The sequence below is a fragment of the Myodes glareolus genome, chromosome 7, assembly GCF_982192425.1.
Source record: "Myodes glareolus chromosome 7, mMyoGla1.1, whole genome shotgun sequence".
In the NCBI taxonomy this organism is placed as follows: Eukaryota; Metazoa; Chordata; class Mammalia; order Rodentia; family Cricetidae; genus Myodes; species Myodes glareolus.
In genome coordinates this window covers 56,945,610-56,961,161 of record NC_142032.1, presented here as the reverse complement: position 1 = coordinate 56,961,161, position 15,552 = coordinate 56,945,610, and the positions used below count along the sequence as shown (strand labels likewise).

The window sequence follows — 15,552 nt, the reverse complement described above, 5'->3', positions numbered from 1 at the left end:
CAAAAGAACAAGCGAGCAGAATGAACAATGAATGAACTCTAAGGTAAATTCGTTACTTCAGTTAATAATGTGTCACGTGGCTCATTCACTGTCATGGATGTACATTAATGCAGGATTTAAGTAAGTAACACGCGGAACTCCATCCTATTTGTTCAGGAACTCTGTAAATCGAAAACTGTACTAAAAGTTAAACCAACTATTTATTTTAAAAACCCTGCTCATAGTTTTCTGAGCCGGGGCACTAAGTCCACTTGACATGCAGACACAATGTATTATTTGTAAGGTTTAAATATACACAGCATTTTCCAGTAATTCAGGCACTGTCTGCAGAGGGACAGCTGCGCCGTCCCTTGGAGTTTCGCCAAGCCTTGGTCGTCATTTCAGAACAGCACATCACCAAGACACACTAGCAGCCTTTAAGAGTCAGCTTTGGAGCTGGCGTGGGTTTGCAACTGTGACTCTAGAGAGGGCAGAGCCTGAGCCTTTACGCATTTGTGCACTAAACTATTCACGTACTTATTATTTTATTACTAAGTGCTTTCCTTTCTTGCTGTCTGTAACACCCTTAGGATATCACGGTGGCCACCAAAATGCTTCATACCTAGGTTTCTTCACACACACAACTTCACCACAGCATAGAAACAAACGATTGTTAATTACAAGGATGCCCCAGTCCGAGCTGAGAACCTGAAGTGAAATCCAGGGAGGCTATGCGCCTGCCTCCCAGCCAAAGGGACCTATGTGTATGTCCCAGAGTGTGCCAGCCCTCCTGTCCCCAGCCCTGGACAGGCTGTTCTTTCTCTGAAATGCCTCATCCTCTTCCATCCCAGCCCAAACAAGCAAAATGCACCGCTCCCTAGACCTTCGTTCTCCACTTTTGCCTTCAAGACTGTGCCAGGGCTATGTCCCTGGGCTATGTCCCCACCCCCCGCCCCACTTGTTTCCTGACTCGTTTTTCTATTACTATCAAGTAGGAAGCCAGTATCAATAATAATTACTAAAATAAGTATGAGTAAAAAGCAGGTATGTAAAATTGCCAGGAGATGCCCTGAGGCCAGTTCCTAGTGCAGAGGAGATTAAGGGGTCTTGAAAATATGTTGGAACTGAATTCAGACTTCTTTCTTGGCCTATCAGAAGGTTGGAAAGAAAGTCAAAGAGTAACTGTCTTTTCCCGCATAATTGAACGTTTGTCTCCCTTCCGCCTGAAGTCTCTGGCCAGGGCTGTGGATGCAGCTCAGGGCTGAGTGTTTGCCTGGCAAACACAGGTTCAGGGGTCAGTTACCAGCACCACAGTCATCTGTAGACCACCACGATCTAATCCTTCACATCCTTTATTATCTACCTTCAGTGAACCAAGCAGGATGCTAGATTCTAGATTCTAGGAACAAAACAGAGAGCAGAAGCACAGTCTTCCTGGCAGACAGGACAAACAACCTGAAAATGACTTCTCACTCTATAGACCAGGCTGGCCTCGAACCCACAGAGATTTGCCTGCCTCTGACTCCCAAGTGCTGGAATTAAAGGTGTGCACCAGCACTGACCAGCTAATAACTATATTAAACACACTGGGTAGTGGTGCATGCCTTTAATCCCAGCACTCAGGAGGCAGAGGCAGGCAGATCTCTGTGAGTTTGAGGTCAGCCTGATCTACAAGAGCTAGTTCCAGGTCAGGCTTCAAAGTAACAGAGAAACCCTGTCTTGAAAAACAACACACACACACACACACACACACACACACACACACACACACACACTACACGTATTCATGGGGTGGGGCACAAATGTGCCACTGTGCTTGTGTCGCGAGCTCTATTCCTGAGCGGGCATTCTGCCCTTACTTCGAGGTCTGCAAGCAAATACTCAGGATGACCACAGTCTTTTGTTCTAAGAACAAGTTTATTATGCCAATAGTCAAATCTCCAATTGCTACTATAGCAGATAAAAGCAAACATCAAAACTATAACAGTCTTTAGCCAGTCAATCACATCACACATTCCACTTCAATCAGCAAGCATTCCTATGCCCTAGGCAAGGCCTTCTACCCTATTTTACTGAGGCATTGGTGTATACGACCTGATGATGGTTCGTGGTTCTCGACGTAGACCTCTGGATCAGCAAGTCTTGATCCGCAGGCAAGAGCTAGTTCTCTGGTTCTTGGAAGGTCTCAACTGTCAAGTTGCTGGTTCGTTGGATTCTCTATGACTGCTTCTGACAGCGTGTCTAGCAAGTCATTTTGAGAATGTCTTCTGGTCGTGAGCCTCGAGTTTTTATACTGTTTCTAGATGCCTTACCTCCTTACTTCTAGATTAACACGCATGTCTGCTTATCATATAGTTACATCACACTTGTTCACTCAACTCAAACTTCTTATCATCACTGCACACATAGCTTCATACTTTTTAGTTTCATTTTGTGTGTCACTTAATATTTCCTCTTAATACTCCTGGACTTGTTTGTCCTTACAGACTCATAACAGCTTGTATGGAGGTCAGAGGACAATTTGCAGGAGTCAGGGCTTGGCAGTGACACCCTTACCTTCAGAGCTGCCTTGCCAGCTCAGATCAACACACTTTTTTTTGACAAAGATATTCTTAACTCAGGAAAGCAATGTCTCACTTCTTCCTTCTAGTGAAACCACACCAATGCATAAATTATATGATTCTTATTTGCAATCTCATCAGAATTTTCACTGAGTGTGTATAATAGTGGAAGGTGAGCACAGACAGCCCTGGTGGTGGTGGTGGTGGTGGTGGCAACGATGGTGGTGGCGGCAGGCAGCAAGTGCTGGGGACTTGCTGCGGAGGGATCCGAGCATCACTTACTGGACCCAGGTACCTCTGGAAAAAAGGACCTGTTTGTCTGTTTTCCATATTCGTCTGCAAAGACAACCAGACAACTCCTCAACCTCTGGGGAAACTCCCTCGGAGCATCTCGCTAGGGCCCTCTGCAACAATAGGGTGATAACAGCTTGCCCCACCGGGTCCACCAGGCTTGCTTGCTAAGCTGCCAACTGGGTAGCAGCAAGATCAAAGATCTCCAAACCTTAAGAGATGCAAGCAAAGTTCCACCTCGCAGCATGCCAAGAGGAAGAACCCCCAGCCAGTTCGACTGTGCCCAGCCACCGATGGTCCCCTTCCCCCTGACAGCATCCTTGTCACCTTGAAGGAACAGAACCAACGCCATCTTGTGAATAGGCTTTCAACTTGATACATCTTGTAACTGGGGGCCGAACTCAAGCCCTGGAATGTGTTGTGCAGCAGGATTTAAACATACATCCTGGATACAGCCAGTAGGGAAATAGGACAATAAAGTTTAACAAAGACCAGATGTTCCTACAGATATCCTATATCCTGTCAACATTTTTGTGATTTCCTGCAGACTTGCTGCCAGCAGTTAGTAGCTTCCTGCCTATAGCCTAGCCAATGATTTTAAAGAATGATCTCACCCTGCATCCCCTCACCCAATCATAAAACGCCAAGACATATAGCTCCCTGCTCGTGGTTTTTCCCTATATAAACCCTTTGTGATTGGGACTGGGGCCTTCTTCCCTCACTAGCTATCCTGGAGTGTTGGACAAGGTCCTTACCCGGGCTCTAATAAAGAAACCTTTGTTCTTGCATTGGAAAGTTGGCTCCGTGGTGGTATTTTGGGGGTCTCGCGATGCGGGGAATAACAACCCTCTCTAGAGATCCCGGCCCCTTGGGATCCCCAGAGGCCTACAGAGAGGACAGGAGCCTGCGGGAAGGGCAGTGGTAAGACCCAGCTAGCTGCATACGTGCAAGCAGCAGGAAATGGGATCCCAAACCCAAAGGCACAGCCGCCTGCGAGACGGAAAACCAGCGCTACGGGGGAGGGGTGCCCGGCCCTTTGTTCCCGCCCCGGAGGCGGAGCCGAGATCTAAACCCGCAAAACGTAGTTCGGGCCGTAGCCCAGCCTGGACCTCCGTGTCCCGACCTTGGGATTCCAGGAGACCCGGCTCCAGTCGCTGTCCTTCGACCACCCAGCCCCGCATAGGCTCAGGTGCGGCCGCCCCGTGCCGAGCCTGGCGCACTGGGCTGCGGCAGCCATGGCGCGAGAAGACTCCCCTCGGGACAGGTGAGGTGGGAACCCCAGGTGGTGCGTACCGGAGCCTCGGTGGCCACAGGCCTGTGAATTCCCGCTGGTCTGCATGCTCCTGGGCTTCAAGACCAACGGGACTACAATTCCCATCAGCCGATTCCCTTGACTGCTTGCTTGAGGGTGGTGGGGGTTGTAGTCCGGTCTACTGAGGGGCGGCCTCGGAGGCGACTAGGGCGGCCCAGGCGTGCGTCCTCGGGGTGACCTTCTGACTGATCCTCACAGCTACCACCTGGTCGGGATCAGCTTCTTCATCCTGGGACTGGGCACCCTCCTCCCCTGGAACTTCTTCATTACCGCTATCCCGGTGAGACCCGCGGCCAGTGAGCGACCGCATGGCCACAAACCTCCATCCCTCCAGCCGCCTTGGACTGCGGTTCCCAAGCCGCTTTCCCCACCACGCCTTCTATGTCTCACTCGTCAACAGAAGCACAGAGCCTCACAGAGGGAACGCCTGTTACCTGGCTAGGCAAACTTTTAGGAATGCCCAGATCCCCATGGGGCAGGGCCATCCTCGGAGGGAGTCTGACCAGCAAAGGAGCTACCAGCCCATGTTTTTTTGTCGTTATTTCTGGCCAATCATTCCGAAAGTGGATTTTCCAAACCTTTACCTTTCTTTGCAGTGACATGAATTATATTTATTCAACTAGTATTTAGTGTGTAACTACTGTGGATCAGGCATTGCAGCTGTGGAGGAACCATGAGAGAGGGGTGTTCTAGTCCCCAAAGCATGCATTCTTTGATGGAAAGGCAAAAATGTGTAGCATGCATTTTCTTTAGGACAGGGTTATTCAAACATATTCAGTGGGGCAACTTTCCAGGTGCCTATGGGGTGCCAGTGTCAGTAGTGGACCCTGGATGCCCAAAGATGAATCAGCTACTGAACTGGAGATCCATGGGACCAGAGTTATTAATAATGTAACGTGACACGTGTCTCTCCATTCCAGCCTGAAGCAGAGTGCTAAAGGTTCGCAGGAGAATATCTTCTGCTTCATAGAAGGGAGTTGTAAATTGGGAACTGAGCAGGCAAAGGTGGAGAGAGGGAATTCAGAGTGGAGGCTAAGAAGAGCTAGAAAAGTGTCTAGAGCCTGGAGCTTACCAGGATGATGCAGAAGGCAGACATGAAGGGGAGTCTGGGCCTAGAGTCCTAAAACATGAGATCTGCCCTGCAGGCCATGGGAAGCTAAGCACAAGAGTGGCGGGTTATGTGTGGCAGAGAAGATGTTGTTGCTTAGCACCTAAGCTGGGGCCTGGCATACAGTAGGTGTTCAATAAATGCCCACAAGATAAATGGACATAGAGCCGCTGCAGGTGTGGGAGTGGGGCTGGAGCCAGGACACTGAAGAGGAGATATGACCCAGATGTAGCAAGGCCCTGGACTCAGTCCCAGAATCCAGCCATTTATATACAGTGCATATCCATCCTGCTCAAGCTGTGTGCCAGGAGCTGGGGACAGAACAAAGACGGGCCCAAAGATTGTAGCCCAAGTGTGGAAGGGGACAGTGGTTCCTGACGCTACGCTGTCTCCCATCTGGCAGTACTTCCAGGGGCGGTTGGCAGGGGCCAATAGCACAGGTGAGGCTCTGGGCACCAACCACACCGGCCCCACAGACTCTTACAACTTCAACAACTGGGTGACGCTGCTGTCCCAGCTGCCTCTGCTGCTCTTCACACTCCTCAACTCCTTCCTGTATCAGTGGTAAGAGCCAGTGGTGGGACCCCAGCCTCCTTGTGGAGACGTCATAGAGGCCAGGAAGACCTCCAGCTTCCTGTCTTTTCCCTGCTCCCACCTTCCCGCTCCAGCTCCACTGCCCTGCCCCTTGCCCGTCTTCCCCTGTCTGGCCGTCTGATGTCCTCTGGCCCTTTCTGAGCAGCATCCCTGAGGCGGTGCGTATTCTGGGCAGCCTGCTGGCCATACTGCTGCTCTTTGTCCTGACAGCGGCATTGGTGAAGGTGGACTTGAGCCCTGGGCTGTTCTTCTCCATCACCATGGCATCTGTCTGGTTCATCAATTGTAAGTACACTGCTCCCCCCCACACACACCGCAAACACACACTTCTTCCTTGTACTAGAACAGGCCAGCAGATGCTTGAATGAAGATAATGCCATTATCACCCAACCCCCCCCCCCCAAAAAGAAACTGATCCCAGAGAGAGGGAAATCACTTGTCTCAGACCACTGCTCATAGTGACCTAAGAGCAGGCCTCTTAGTCAGAAGTCCCACAGACCAGTGGTTATATCTCAGAAGACAACAGGCTGGGTGTGGTGGCTCACACCTTTAATCCCAGCACTTGGGAGGCAGAGGCAGGCAGATCTGTGTGAGTTCAAGACCAGCCTGGTCTATAAAGTGATTTCCTGGCTAGCAAAAGCTACGTGGTTGAGACCCTAGCTCAAGAAAAATAAAACATAAGAGAGAAAGAGAGAAAAATAGATGGGGGGGATGTTCTAGCAGACTGCCCTAAATCCCTAGGAAAACCCATGCCTGCCCAGCCTGGACCAGAGTTTCCCATGCACTTTATGGAGACTGCCTCTCAGATGCCTCCAAGGCTGCCTGAGTATTGGTGCTCCCTCCCCCCACCATCTCTCTACAGCTTTCTGTGCAGTGCTCCAAGGCAGCCTTTTTGGGCAACTGGGTACCATGCCTTCCACCTACAGCACCCTCTTCCTCAGCGGCCAGGGCCTGGCTGGGATCTTCGCCGCCCTTGCTATGCTCATGTCCATGGCCAGTGAGTCCACCTAGGTGGCTGGAGGGTTGGGGAAGAAGAGATGGGACACAGGAGGAAGATGCCAGGGTATGGGGTGGAGACTGATGGGTAGGGGTCTTGGGCTTCATCCTAAAGGAGAATGACCAGGTGACGTAACAGGAAACCATGTGGGAGTGTGGGGCTTGCCTCTCCTCTGCAGCTGAAGTTTCTGCCATAGGTGGCGTGGATGCCCAGACCTCTGCCCTTGGGTATTTCATCACACCCTGTGTGGGCATCCTGCTCTCCATCCTGTGCTACCTTAGCCTGCCCCATCTGGTAAGCCTACCACTGGGCTAGACTTAGGGAATTTTGAACAAAGCCCTGGGAGATGAGACCTCAGTTAATGCTGATCCCCCTAAAGGAGGTGTTGGTTGGGGTACAGTCTTAGTTAAGGTTTCTATTGCTGTGAAGAGACACCATGACCATGGCAGCTCTTATGAAGAAAAACATTTAACGGGGGTGGCTTATAGTTTCAGAGTTTAGTCCATTATCCTCATGGCGAGACACGGCAGTCATGGTGCTGGAGAAGTAGCTGGGAGTTCTACATCTTGATCCTCAGGCATAAAGAAAGTGAGCTGTGACATTGGGCATAGCTTGAGCATAGAAGACCTCAAAGGCCACACCCAGAGGGACACCTCTTCCAACAAGGCCACATCTACCCTAACAAGGCCACACTTCCTAATAGTGCCACTCCCTTTGGGGGCCATTTTCTTTCAAATCACCACAGGGACCTCAGCCTCCCAGCGAAGGGTGTTGGGGATGGCTACAGACAGGCCTGGGGCAGGACTGACTTGCTGATTCTTCTGCAGGAGTTTGCCCGCTACTACCTGGCCAAGAAGCTGTCCCAGGCCCCAGCTCAGGAGCTAGAGACCAAAGCTGAGCTCCTTCAAGCTGGTAAATCCCAGGACCTTGCAGGGGAGGTAGGAGAGAGAGCAAGTTCAAGTAGACTCCTGGAAACTATTCCTTTCTGTCCCCATTACCGCCCCATCTCTTTGAGCCTTGTACAAGCAAAGGCAGGTCATGAAGGGGAGCCGTCCCTGCTACCCTGTGGTCTGCTTCCTCTTGAGCAAAGAGAAGAAGCGGCAGAGAGCATTCTGGATCCACAATCTCTAGGCTCTACAGCCTTGGGCAGATCAGTGACTTCCTCTAGTCTCCATTTCTTTTTTGTTACTGTGACTTTTGTCTTTTGGCGACAGGATCTTTCTGTGTAGGTTATGCTGGCCTCAGACTCAGAAATCTGCCCACCTTCCTGGGTGCTGAGACTAAAGGCGTTTGCCACCATGCCCAGCTTAGCCTCCATTTCTTCAGGGCAAAGAGACAATGAGAGAATCCATCCAAAATGCTTAACTAATTACCTGGCACATAGGCAGGATAGCAAGTCAAAGGTTGAGGTAACAGAGAGTTCTAGGCCAGCCTGGGCTAGAAAGAGATCCTATCTTCAAAAACAAACAAACAAAACAAAAAACATGGAAGTGCCAGGGTGTAATTCAGTGAGTGACTTGTCTAAGAGTCCAGGAAACCACAGACCAATCCTCAGCACTACAATAAATAAACAAATAAATTAATAAACAGGCTATGGACACTACTAATCTTCTCCTGAATTTTGGCTGGGAAGAGACACTTCTTTTCACCACCAACATTTCCTAGTTTTTGGAAATTTGAGCCACGGGGCTGATCCCCCAGCCTTCCCTCTCCCCTAGATGAGAAGAATGGGATTCCCATCAGCCCCCAGAAGGCAGGCCCAGCTCTGGATCTTGATCTTGAGAAGGAGCCGGAGTCGGAACTGGAACTAGAGGAGCCCCAGAAGCCGGGAAAACCTTCAGTCTTTGTTGTCTTCCGGAAGGTTCGTTGTCTTTTGGAAGGTTCAGCTGAGAGATAGCTCCTAACCATCTACCCAGGAACATTTTCTCCACCCCTGGGCATTAGTGCTTATTCCCTGTTGTCATTGGGTCGTGGAGGCTTAGCGATGCAGTGGGTGGGGCTACAGCAGCACAGTTGGGGACTGCATGATGGAGATGGGGCTGCCCTGCCCACTCACACCCTGCCTCCGGCTCCCAGATCTGGCTGACGGCGCTGTGCCTTGTGTTGGTCTTCACAGTCACCCTGTCTGTCTTTCCTGCCATCACAGCCATGGTGACCAGCTCCACCAGCCCTGGGAAGTGGAGTGAGTGTTGGGGTGAAGAGGGAGGGGCTGGGAAGTAAGGGGAAAGGACAGATGGGGATGGGGTGACTGTCCGCTCTCTACCCCAGGTCAGTTCTTCAACCCCATCTGCTGCTTCCTGCTCTTCAACATTATGGATTGGCTGGGCCGGAGCCTGACTTCCTACTTCCTGTGGGTGAGCTTGTTTGCACTGACCCAGTCAAAGAGTTAGGAAGTAACTGGGGACCAAAGGGTGCACAGGAACATGGAAAGGTGACCTTCATTAGTGCCCCTGATCTGACAATGAATGGCTCTCTTAATGGCAGTAAGTAACTGGCCCCCCGGAATGGGCAGGCCAGGCTGGGGATGAATTCCACCAAAGCCACCACATCTGGTGGAGCGCCATGTCCAGCCCTCTGCTTCGTGAAGATTCTTGTACCTGGTGAGAAATTGGACGTGATTCTTAATTAATGGATTGCTGTCAGTAGGGCATTGTTTCCTTAATAGAGGACTCCCTGGGAATGTAACAAATACAGCAACAACAACCCAAGTGGGGTCACAACCTTGAGACCCAGCCTCCCACTTGCTTGGAATCTGATGGGAGAACTGGCCAAAGGGTTCTGATTGTAGTTAGGTTGAAGAAATACTTGCTGGCGCTCCAGTGCACAGTCACTATAGATAATCTGCATGTCCTGTGTGTGTCAGAAAACCAGAGGACCAAATTTTCAATGCTCTCTCTTTTGTTTTTTAAATTAATTCATTTTGGTTTTTCAGCACAGGGTTTCTCTGTATAATAGCCCTGGCTGTCCTGGAACTCTCTTTGTAGACCAGGCTGGCCTCGAACTCACAGAGATCTGCCTGCCTTTGCCTCCCCAGTGCTGGGATTAAAGGAGTGAATGCTTTTATTATAAAGAAATGATCAGGGGCTAAAGAGATAGCACTGACTGATCTTCCAGAGGACCTGAGTTCAGTTCCCGGGATCCATGTCTCTCTGCTTACAGTTCCCTGTGACTTCATTTCCAGGGGTCAGACAGCCTCTTCTGGCCTCCTAGGGCACCCGCACGCATGTGACTTGCCCCTCACCTAGCTGCGGGGCCCACACTCACCTGAACCTCTGTCCCAGCCAGATGAGGACAGCCGGCTGCTGCCCCTGCTGGTGTGCCTGCGCTTCCTGTTTGTACCCCTCTTCATGCTCTGCCATGTGCCCACGCGTGCCCGGCTGCCCACCATCTTCTGGCAGGACGCCTACTTCATCACATTCATGCTGCTCTTCGCCGTTTCCAATGGCTACTTGGTGTCTCTCACCATGTGCCTGGCACCCAGGTCTGCGGAGCAAAGGGTTGGGTGCTGGTGGCAGGGAGACCCTAGCTCTTAGGACAGGGTTCTGCAGAGGGAGACCATCAGCCCCAGGCTGCTGTCTTCAGCTCTGGTGTCAGCCTACAGGACTGTGGCACTTGCCCCAGGCTGGGATCTGGGGACGTTACCTGTCTAGGTGGCCCAGCTATTTTCTCCAGGGGTGGTAGGGCTGGGACTCTCAGACGAGTAAGCACGGCAGGAAGAACTAACCAGGACATTTTGTTGAGAATTAAAGTGATGGAATCTAGAGAGATCAGGTGCTTTCTCAGCACCTTCATTTTACAGAGGAGGGACCGGAAGCCCAGAGAAAGACCAGGCTGTAGTGACACAGGGTGGGGTCAGACCAGACTAGAACCCTAGTGCAGAGGGACAGCAGAGGGTGCAGAAGCTGTCTCTAAGGTCATGCCCAGCCTTCTCCATATAAGTTTCTGTTTCTATGTGTTCTAGGCAGGTGCTGCCACATGAGAGGGAAGTGGCCGGAGCCCTCATGACCTTCTTCCTGGCCCTGGGACTGTCCTGCGGAGCCTCTCTCTCCTTCCTCTTTAAGGCTTTGCTCTGAGAGCCCTGAGTGCTCCCCACAGCCCTCCTCACCAGTGCCCCTACAGCCCTCCTCTCTCTCAGCACGGCTTCTGGAGCTGGGACTTTCCCAGGGGACAACCTCCGCTACACACGCCTCTTGGTCTGTGGGTGCCAGGAAGGGGCAGAGACGACCTTGGCTGGGTGCCATATTACATATGGCGAGGAAGAATCTACCAGCAGTCGTTCTGTCCCTCACCCAGGGAAGGATGGACCTCACTGAGACGCACAAAGGAACGAACTGGAAGACAATACTCAGGAGAAAGAGCGTGCAGGGCCAGGGCCTTCCCTGCCACCAGGACTGCGTTTGTTCATCCCACCGTCCACTGACCCCAGGGAGCAAAGCCACCGCAGGCCTTGCTGAGGACACCCTGATGGTCTCTACCTCAGCTCAGAGTGGGAACTGGGGCCGGCTCCAGAACAACACTTCCACCCTCTCACCCCCAAGGCCCATGGGTAGGGCGTGAGGTGCCACGGAAGTTGAGGGGAAGAGAAAGCTTAAAAGGGACCAACCTCTGAGCCTCCAGCAGTGTTTTTTTCATAGTCAGTACTCCCTAGCATCCAGACAGGCCTGTCTAACACAAAGGCAGCTAGCTTGCATGTGTTGTGCACTGCACTTTACAATTTGCAAAGTTGTTCCACAACCACTGTCTCACGGGAACCTCAGTGAGGCCTGCAGAACAAGCTGGATGGGGATTGCGCCTCCCTGAAGTATCCCTTGGCTGGTCCGTGGAGAGTGAGACCACAGCCTCCTCCTTGCAGGTGCTGACCTTCCAGCTCACCACTTGCTTCTCTTTCTCAAAGGTCTCCAGGCAGGTGCCCTGGGCACTTGCACCATCTTTTCACCCCATTTCTCCTGTGACCCTGTTCCTGAGACCAATAAAAACTGTTCGTTTTTATGATGGCTTCCTGGAGTGTTTACTTCTCAAGTCCCGCTGGCTCTGTTGGCTTCAGTAAACTGGGTGGGGTAGGGGTGGTCGTGCCCACTTGACAGATTGAGATGGCAGATTCCGTGATGGGCAGAGGATGTGCACTACTCTCCTGGCTCTCGGGACCTCTTGACAGCTGAGGAGGCTGGATGGGTCTGCAGGAAGCTCTGGAGAGGTGGCTTGGGGTTTAAGCTGTTTTAGATCACCCAGGTTTGATTCCCAGCACTCACAGTGGCCGGGAATGTTGCGACTCCAGTCCCAAGGCATCTAATGCCCTCTTGTGGGCTCTGTGGGTACCAGGCACACACATGGTGTACATACGTGTGTGCAGGTAAACACTCATGCACACAAAATAAAGATAAATCTAAACTGTAGGAAGCAGTGGCTCCGTGCTCCTAAGTGAGCGCTTGGCTGAAGAGCTAACTACCGCGTCCCTTTCTTGAGCCCAGCTCTCCCCTGCACCTGCTTTCTCTCCCAGTGTTGCTCATTCCCAGAAATCTTAGCCTCAGAGAGGCAGTCATTCTGAGTAGGAACCTAGTCAGGTCCCTGACAGATGGAGAAGAGGCTTCCTTCATCTTTGTACACGTGCACACCTGCTCTGCTCAATAAGGTTTCCTACCCTCTGTGTTCCATGAACATTCATGGAGCACATCACACACCAGGGGTTGAGCCAGCACAGAGCACTTGCTTGGAAGCCATAGGCTCTTGATATTAGAGGATGGGAAGGCAAGCTATGACTTTGGAAACAGAAATAAGTCACAAGCAAGAATAGTGATATTTCGTTTGTATTTTAATAAATAAAGTTTACCTGAAGATCAGAGAGTAAAACAGCCCCACTGGTCAGCCTTACAGTCCAAGCAGTGGTGACACACACCTTTAATCCCAGTAGCCACACTAGTTTGCCACAGAAACCGGGCAGTAGTGGTCCACGCCTTTAATCCCAGCCCTAGAAAGGAATATAAGACGGGAAGAGACAGCTCTCAGACACAGTCTTATTCCGAGATTCCTGGAGGCGGGATCGCCATTTTGGACTGAGGTAGAGGAAAGAGCCAGTGGTTGGCTGCTTTGCTTTTCTGACCTTCGGGTTGAACCCCAATATCTGTCTCTGAGTTTTTATTAATCGTGCTACCAAAGACCTCAAGTAAAGGTTTATTTCTCTCACTATTGTTTGTGGATACCTGCTCTAACTGGTCTGCCGATTGAAACAAAAAAGCCTTGATCTATGATCCAAGGCCATGAGAAGTAGATGGTAACCTGGACACAGCTTGTGAAGGTCGCAGAAGCGTGTGGTACAAGCCACCAGGGAGGTCAGGATTAGTTTTACCCAAGCTGGACTGTGAGGAGGGAATATGAGTTTTCTGGCGATAGAGGAAGAAGAGTGTCCCTTTCAGGGCAGCCAGAGAGTGGAAGACAAACAAGAAGCTTGCCATGGGGCTTTCCGAAAGGAGTCTAGGGGCACGGGCAGGGCACGGCAGAGGATGGCGGACATGCAGGTGACAGGAAGGGCAAGGACGGGCTTTATGTGAACAATCCTTTAGAACTTTGTCCTACAGTTAAAGGGCAGCAGTGGCAGGGCTCTCCAGAGTGTCCTAACCAGAGCTGTATGTGGACAGTGACTTGGGACAAAGGGACCAGAAGCAGAGAGACCACAGCCAAGTGTCCTTGTAGCTGGGGAACAGAGAACAGAATGTGGATGTGGACAGTACGGCTGTTTCCTAAGAGGCAACCCCCCCCCCCCACAGTGCTGTAAGGCTGGCCAGGCACCTGTGGTTCAGATCCAAACCTTTGAGGGCGGAGCTTGGAAGTTAAGGAGTTTGTCACCTGACACAGAAGGCGGAGGCAGGCCTTGGACCCAGCCCTAGGAAAGTAACTAGAGTCACCAGAACTCTTGGCAAAGACCTTCGGACTGAGACTCATAGTCCTGGATCCCAGTTCCTTCAGAGAACTCTCCTGGGACCAGAGAAGCACCCCTCTACCCACTTACAGGCCAGGCAGTCTCAGAAAACCAGCAGGGGCCACTGTCACCTGGAGCAAGCCAAGAGCTGGGTTGAGCAGTGGAGGACCAGTCCCAGAAAAGGACACTCGTGGTGAAAATGTCCTGAGGTCACACCTAGAATATCCATCTTCCCACTCAACTTTTTCATCAGACCAGGAGAAGCTGACTTTAAAAAAAAAAAGTATTTAAAAAAATTATGAGTACGAGTGATTTGCCTGCATGTATGGCTCTGTACCATGTGTGTGCCTGGTGCCCACAGGGGCAGACAAGCATCAGATCCCCTGAGACTGGAGTGACAGATGGTTGTGAGTTGAGATGTGGGTGCTGGGAACTGAACCTGGATCCTGTTCAAGACCAGCTGGTGCTCCCAACACTGAAACATCTCTCCGGTCCCTATCTGCCCCTCCTGTTTTTTGAAACAGGGTCTCACTGTGTAGCTCTAACCGGACTAGAACTCACAGAGATCTGCCTGCTCTGTCTCCCAAATCCTGATACTAAAGCCATGCACACCACGCCTGAAGGAAGCTGGTTTTCTGGTTAGGAACAAATGCTTGAGCAGATGGGCTGCACCTGTCCTGATACTGCCATGCTTTTCCTATGATGTAGCCCTGGCTGTCCTGAAAACTCACTCTGTAGACCAGGCTGGCCTCAAACTCTCAGAGATCCCCTGGCTCTGTCTCCCAAGTGCTGGGACTACAGGTGTGTGCCACCAAGGCCAGTCAGACAGTCCTGCTTTTTGAAGAAGACTTTGTATGTTGAAAGCCCAGATTTGTCTGCTGTTGTGGAGATTTCAGGGTGGGGAGGACGCCTCAGTGGGTGAAGCGCTGACTGGGGCTCCCCAGCGACTGTGATAAAGCTGGGCAGGGTAGTGCTTGCTTGTAATCCCAGCACTGAGAGCACAGAGGGCTAGATTCCAGGTCAGCCAGCCGGTCTAGGCGAGTGGTGAGCTCCAGGTTCAGTGAGAGATCCTGTCTTGAAAAGCAATGTGGTGGCGCACGCCTTTAATCCCAGCACTCAGGAGGCAGAGGCAGGTGGATCTCTGTGAGTTTGAGGCCAGCCTGGTCTACAGAAAAGTTCCAGGCCAGGCTCCAAAGCTACAGAGAAACGCTGCCTCGAGAAAACAGCAACAACAACAACAAACAAACAAAAAAAGAAAAAGAAAAGTGGAGAGTGACAAGGAAAACACCTGAAGTCAATCTCTGGCCTACACGTACATACACACCTGCACACACACACACACACACACACACACACACACACACCTGTACACACACACCTGCACATACACACCTGTACACAATGCACATACAACACCCGAAGTCAATCTCTGGAGTCAATCTCTGGCCTACACATACATACAAGCCTATATACATACCTGCTCATACACACCTGCACATACATACCTGTACACACACCTGCACATACAACACCTGAAGTCAATCTCTGGCCTGCATGTACATACACACATGTACACACATCTGCACATACAGACACATGACATACACACACCTGCTCATACAGACACACAAGCCTGAAAATACACACACACACACACACACACACACACACATATACATGACACACACCTGCTCATATAGACACACAAGCCTGGAGACACACACACATACACATATATGCATATACATACATACACACAGAGTAGAGCCAGAGCCAGAGAGAGACCGGTTTAACTGA

The 15,552-nt window shown here is 51.2% G+C and overlaps 1 protein-coding gene and 1 long non-coding RNA gene across 4 annotated transcripts; one reads left to right on the top strand and one right to left on the bottom strand.

Annotated features, from left to right (window-relative positions):
* Nucleotides 1-1,877: 1,877 nt before the first annotated feature.
* LOC146893543 (uncharacterized) lies at nucleotides 1,878-4,344 on the bottom strand. The gene is made up of 2 exons (XR_015003171.2): nucleotides 4,125-4,344; nucleotides 1,878-2,876 (listed from the first exon to the last, which is right to left on the bottom strand). It is a non-coding gene; the product is annotated as an uncharacterized LOC146893543 (long non-coding RNA).
* Slc29a2 (solute carrier family 29 member 2) lies at nucleotides 3,646-11,831 on the top strand. Of its 3 annotated transcripts, none has more exons than XM_048458247.3 (12): nucleotides 3,651-4,095; nucleotides 4,342-4,423; nucleotides 5,655-5,815; nucleotides 5,991-6,130; nucleotides 6,708-6,842; nucleotides 7,039-7,136; nucleotides 7,670-7,754; nucleotides 8,561-8,703; nucleotides 8,919-9,024; nucleotides 9,111-9,196; nucleotides 10,128-10,323; nucleotides 10,804-11,831. In XM_048458247.3, exons 1-12 carry the CDS (start codon nucleotides 4,067-4,069, stop codon nucleotides 10,845-10,847), a joined length of 1,305 nt encoding a protein of 434 aa, XP_048314204.3. In that variant the 5' UTR covers nucleotides 3,651-4,066; the 3' UTR covers nucleotides 10,848-11,831. The 3 variants fall into 3 exon arrangements, with proteins under 3 accessions (XP_048314205.3, XP_048314204.3, XP_048314203.3); XM_048458246.3 differs by having other exon boundaries at nucleotides 3,657-4,095; nucleotides 10,124-10,323; XM_048458248.3 differs by lacking the exon at nucleotides 10,804-11,831 and having other exon boundaries at nucleotides 3,646-4,095; nucleotides 10,024-10,144.
* Nucleotides 11,832-15,552: the final 3,721 nt, after the last annotated feature.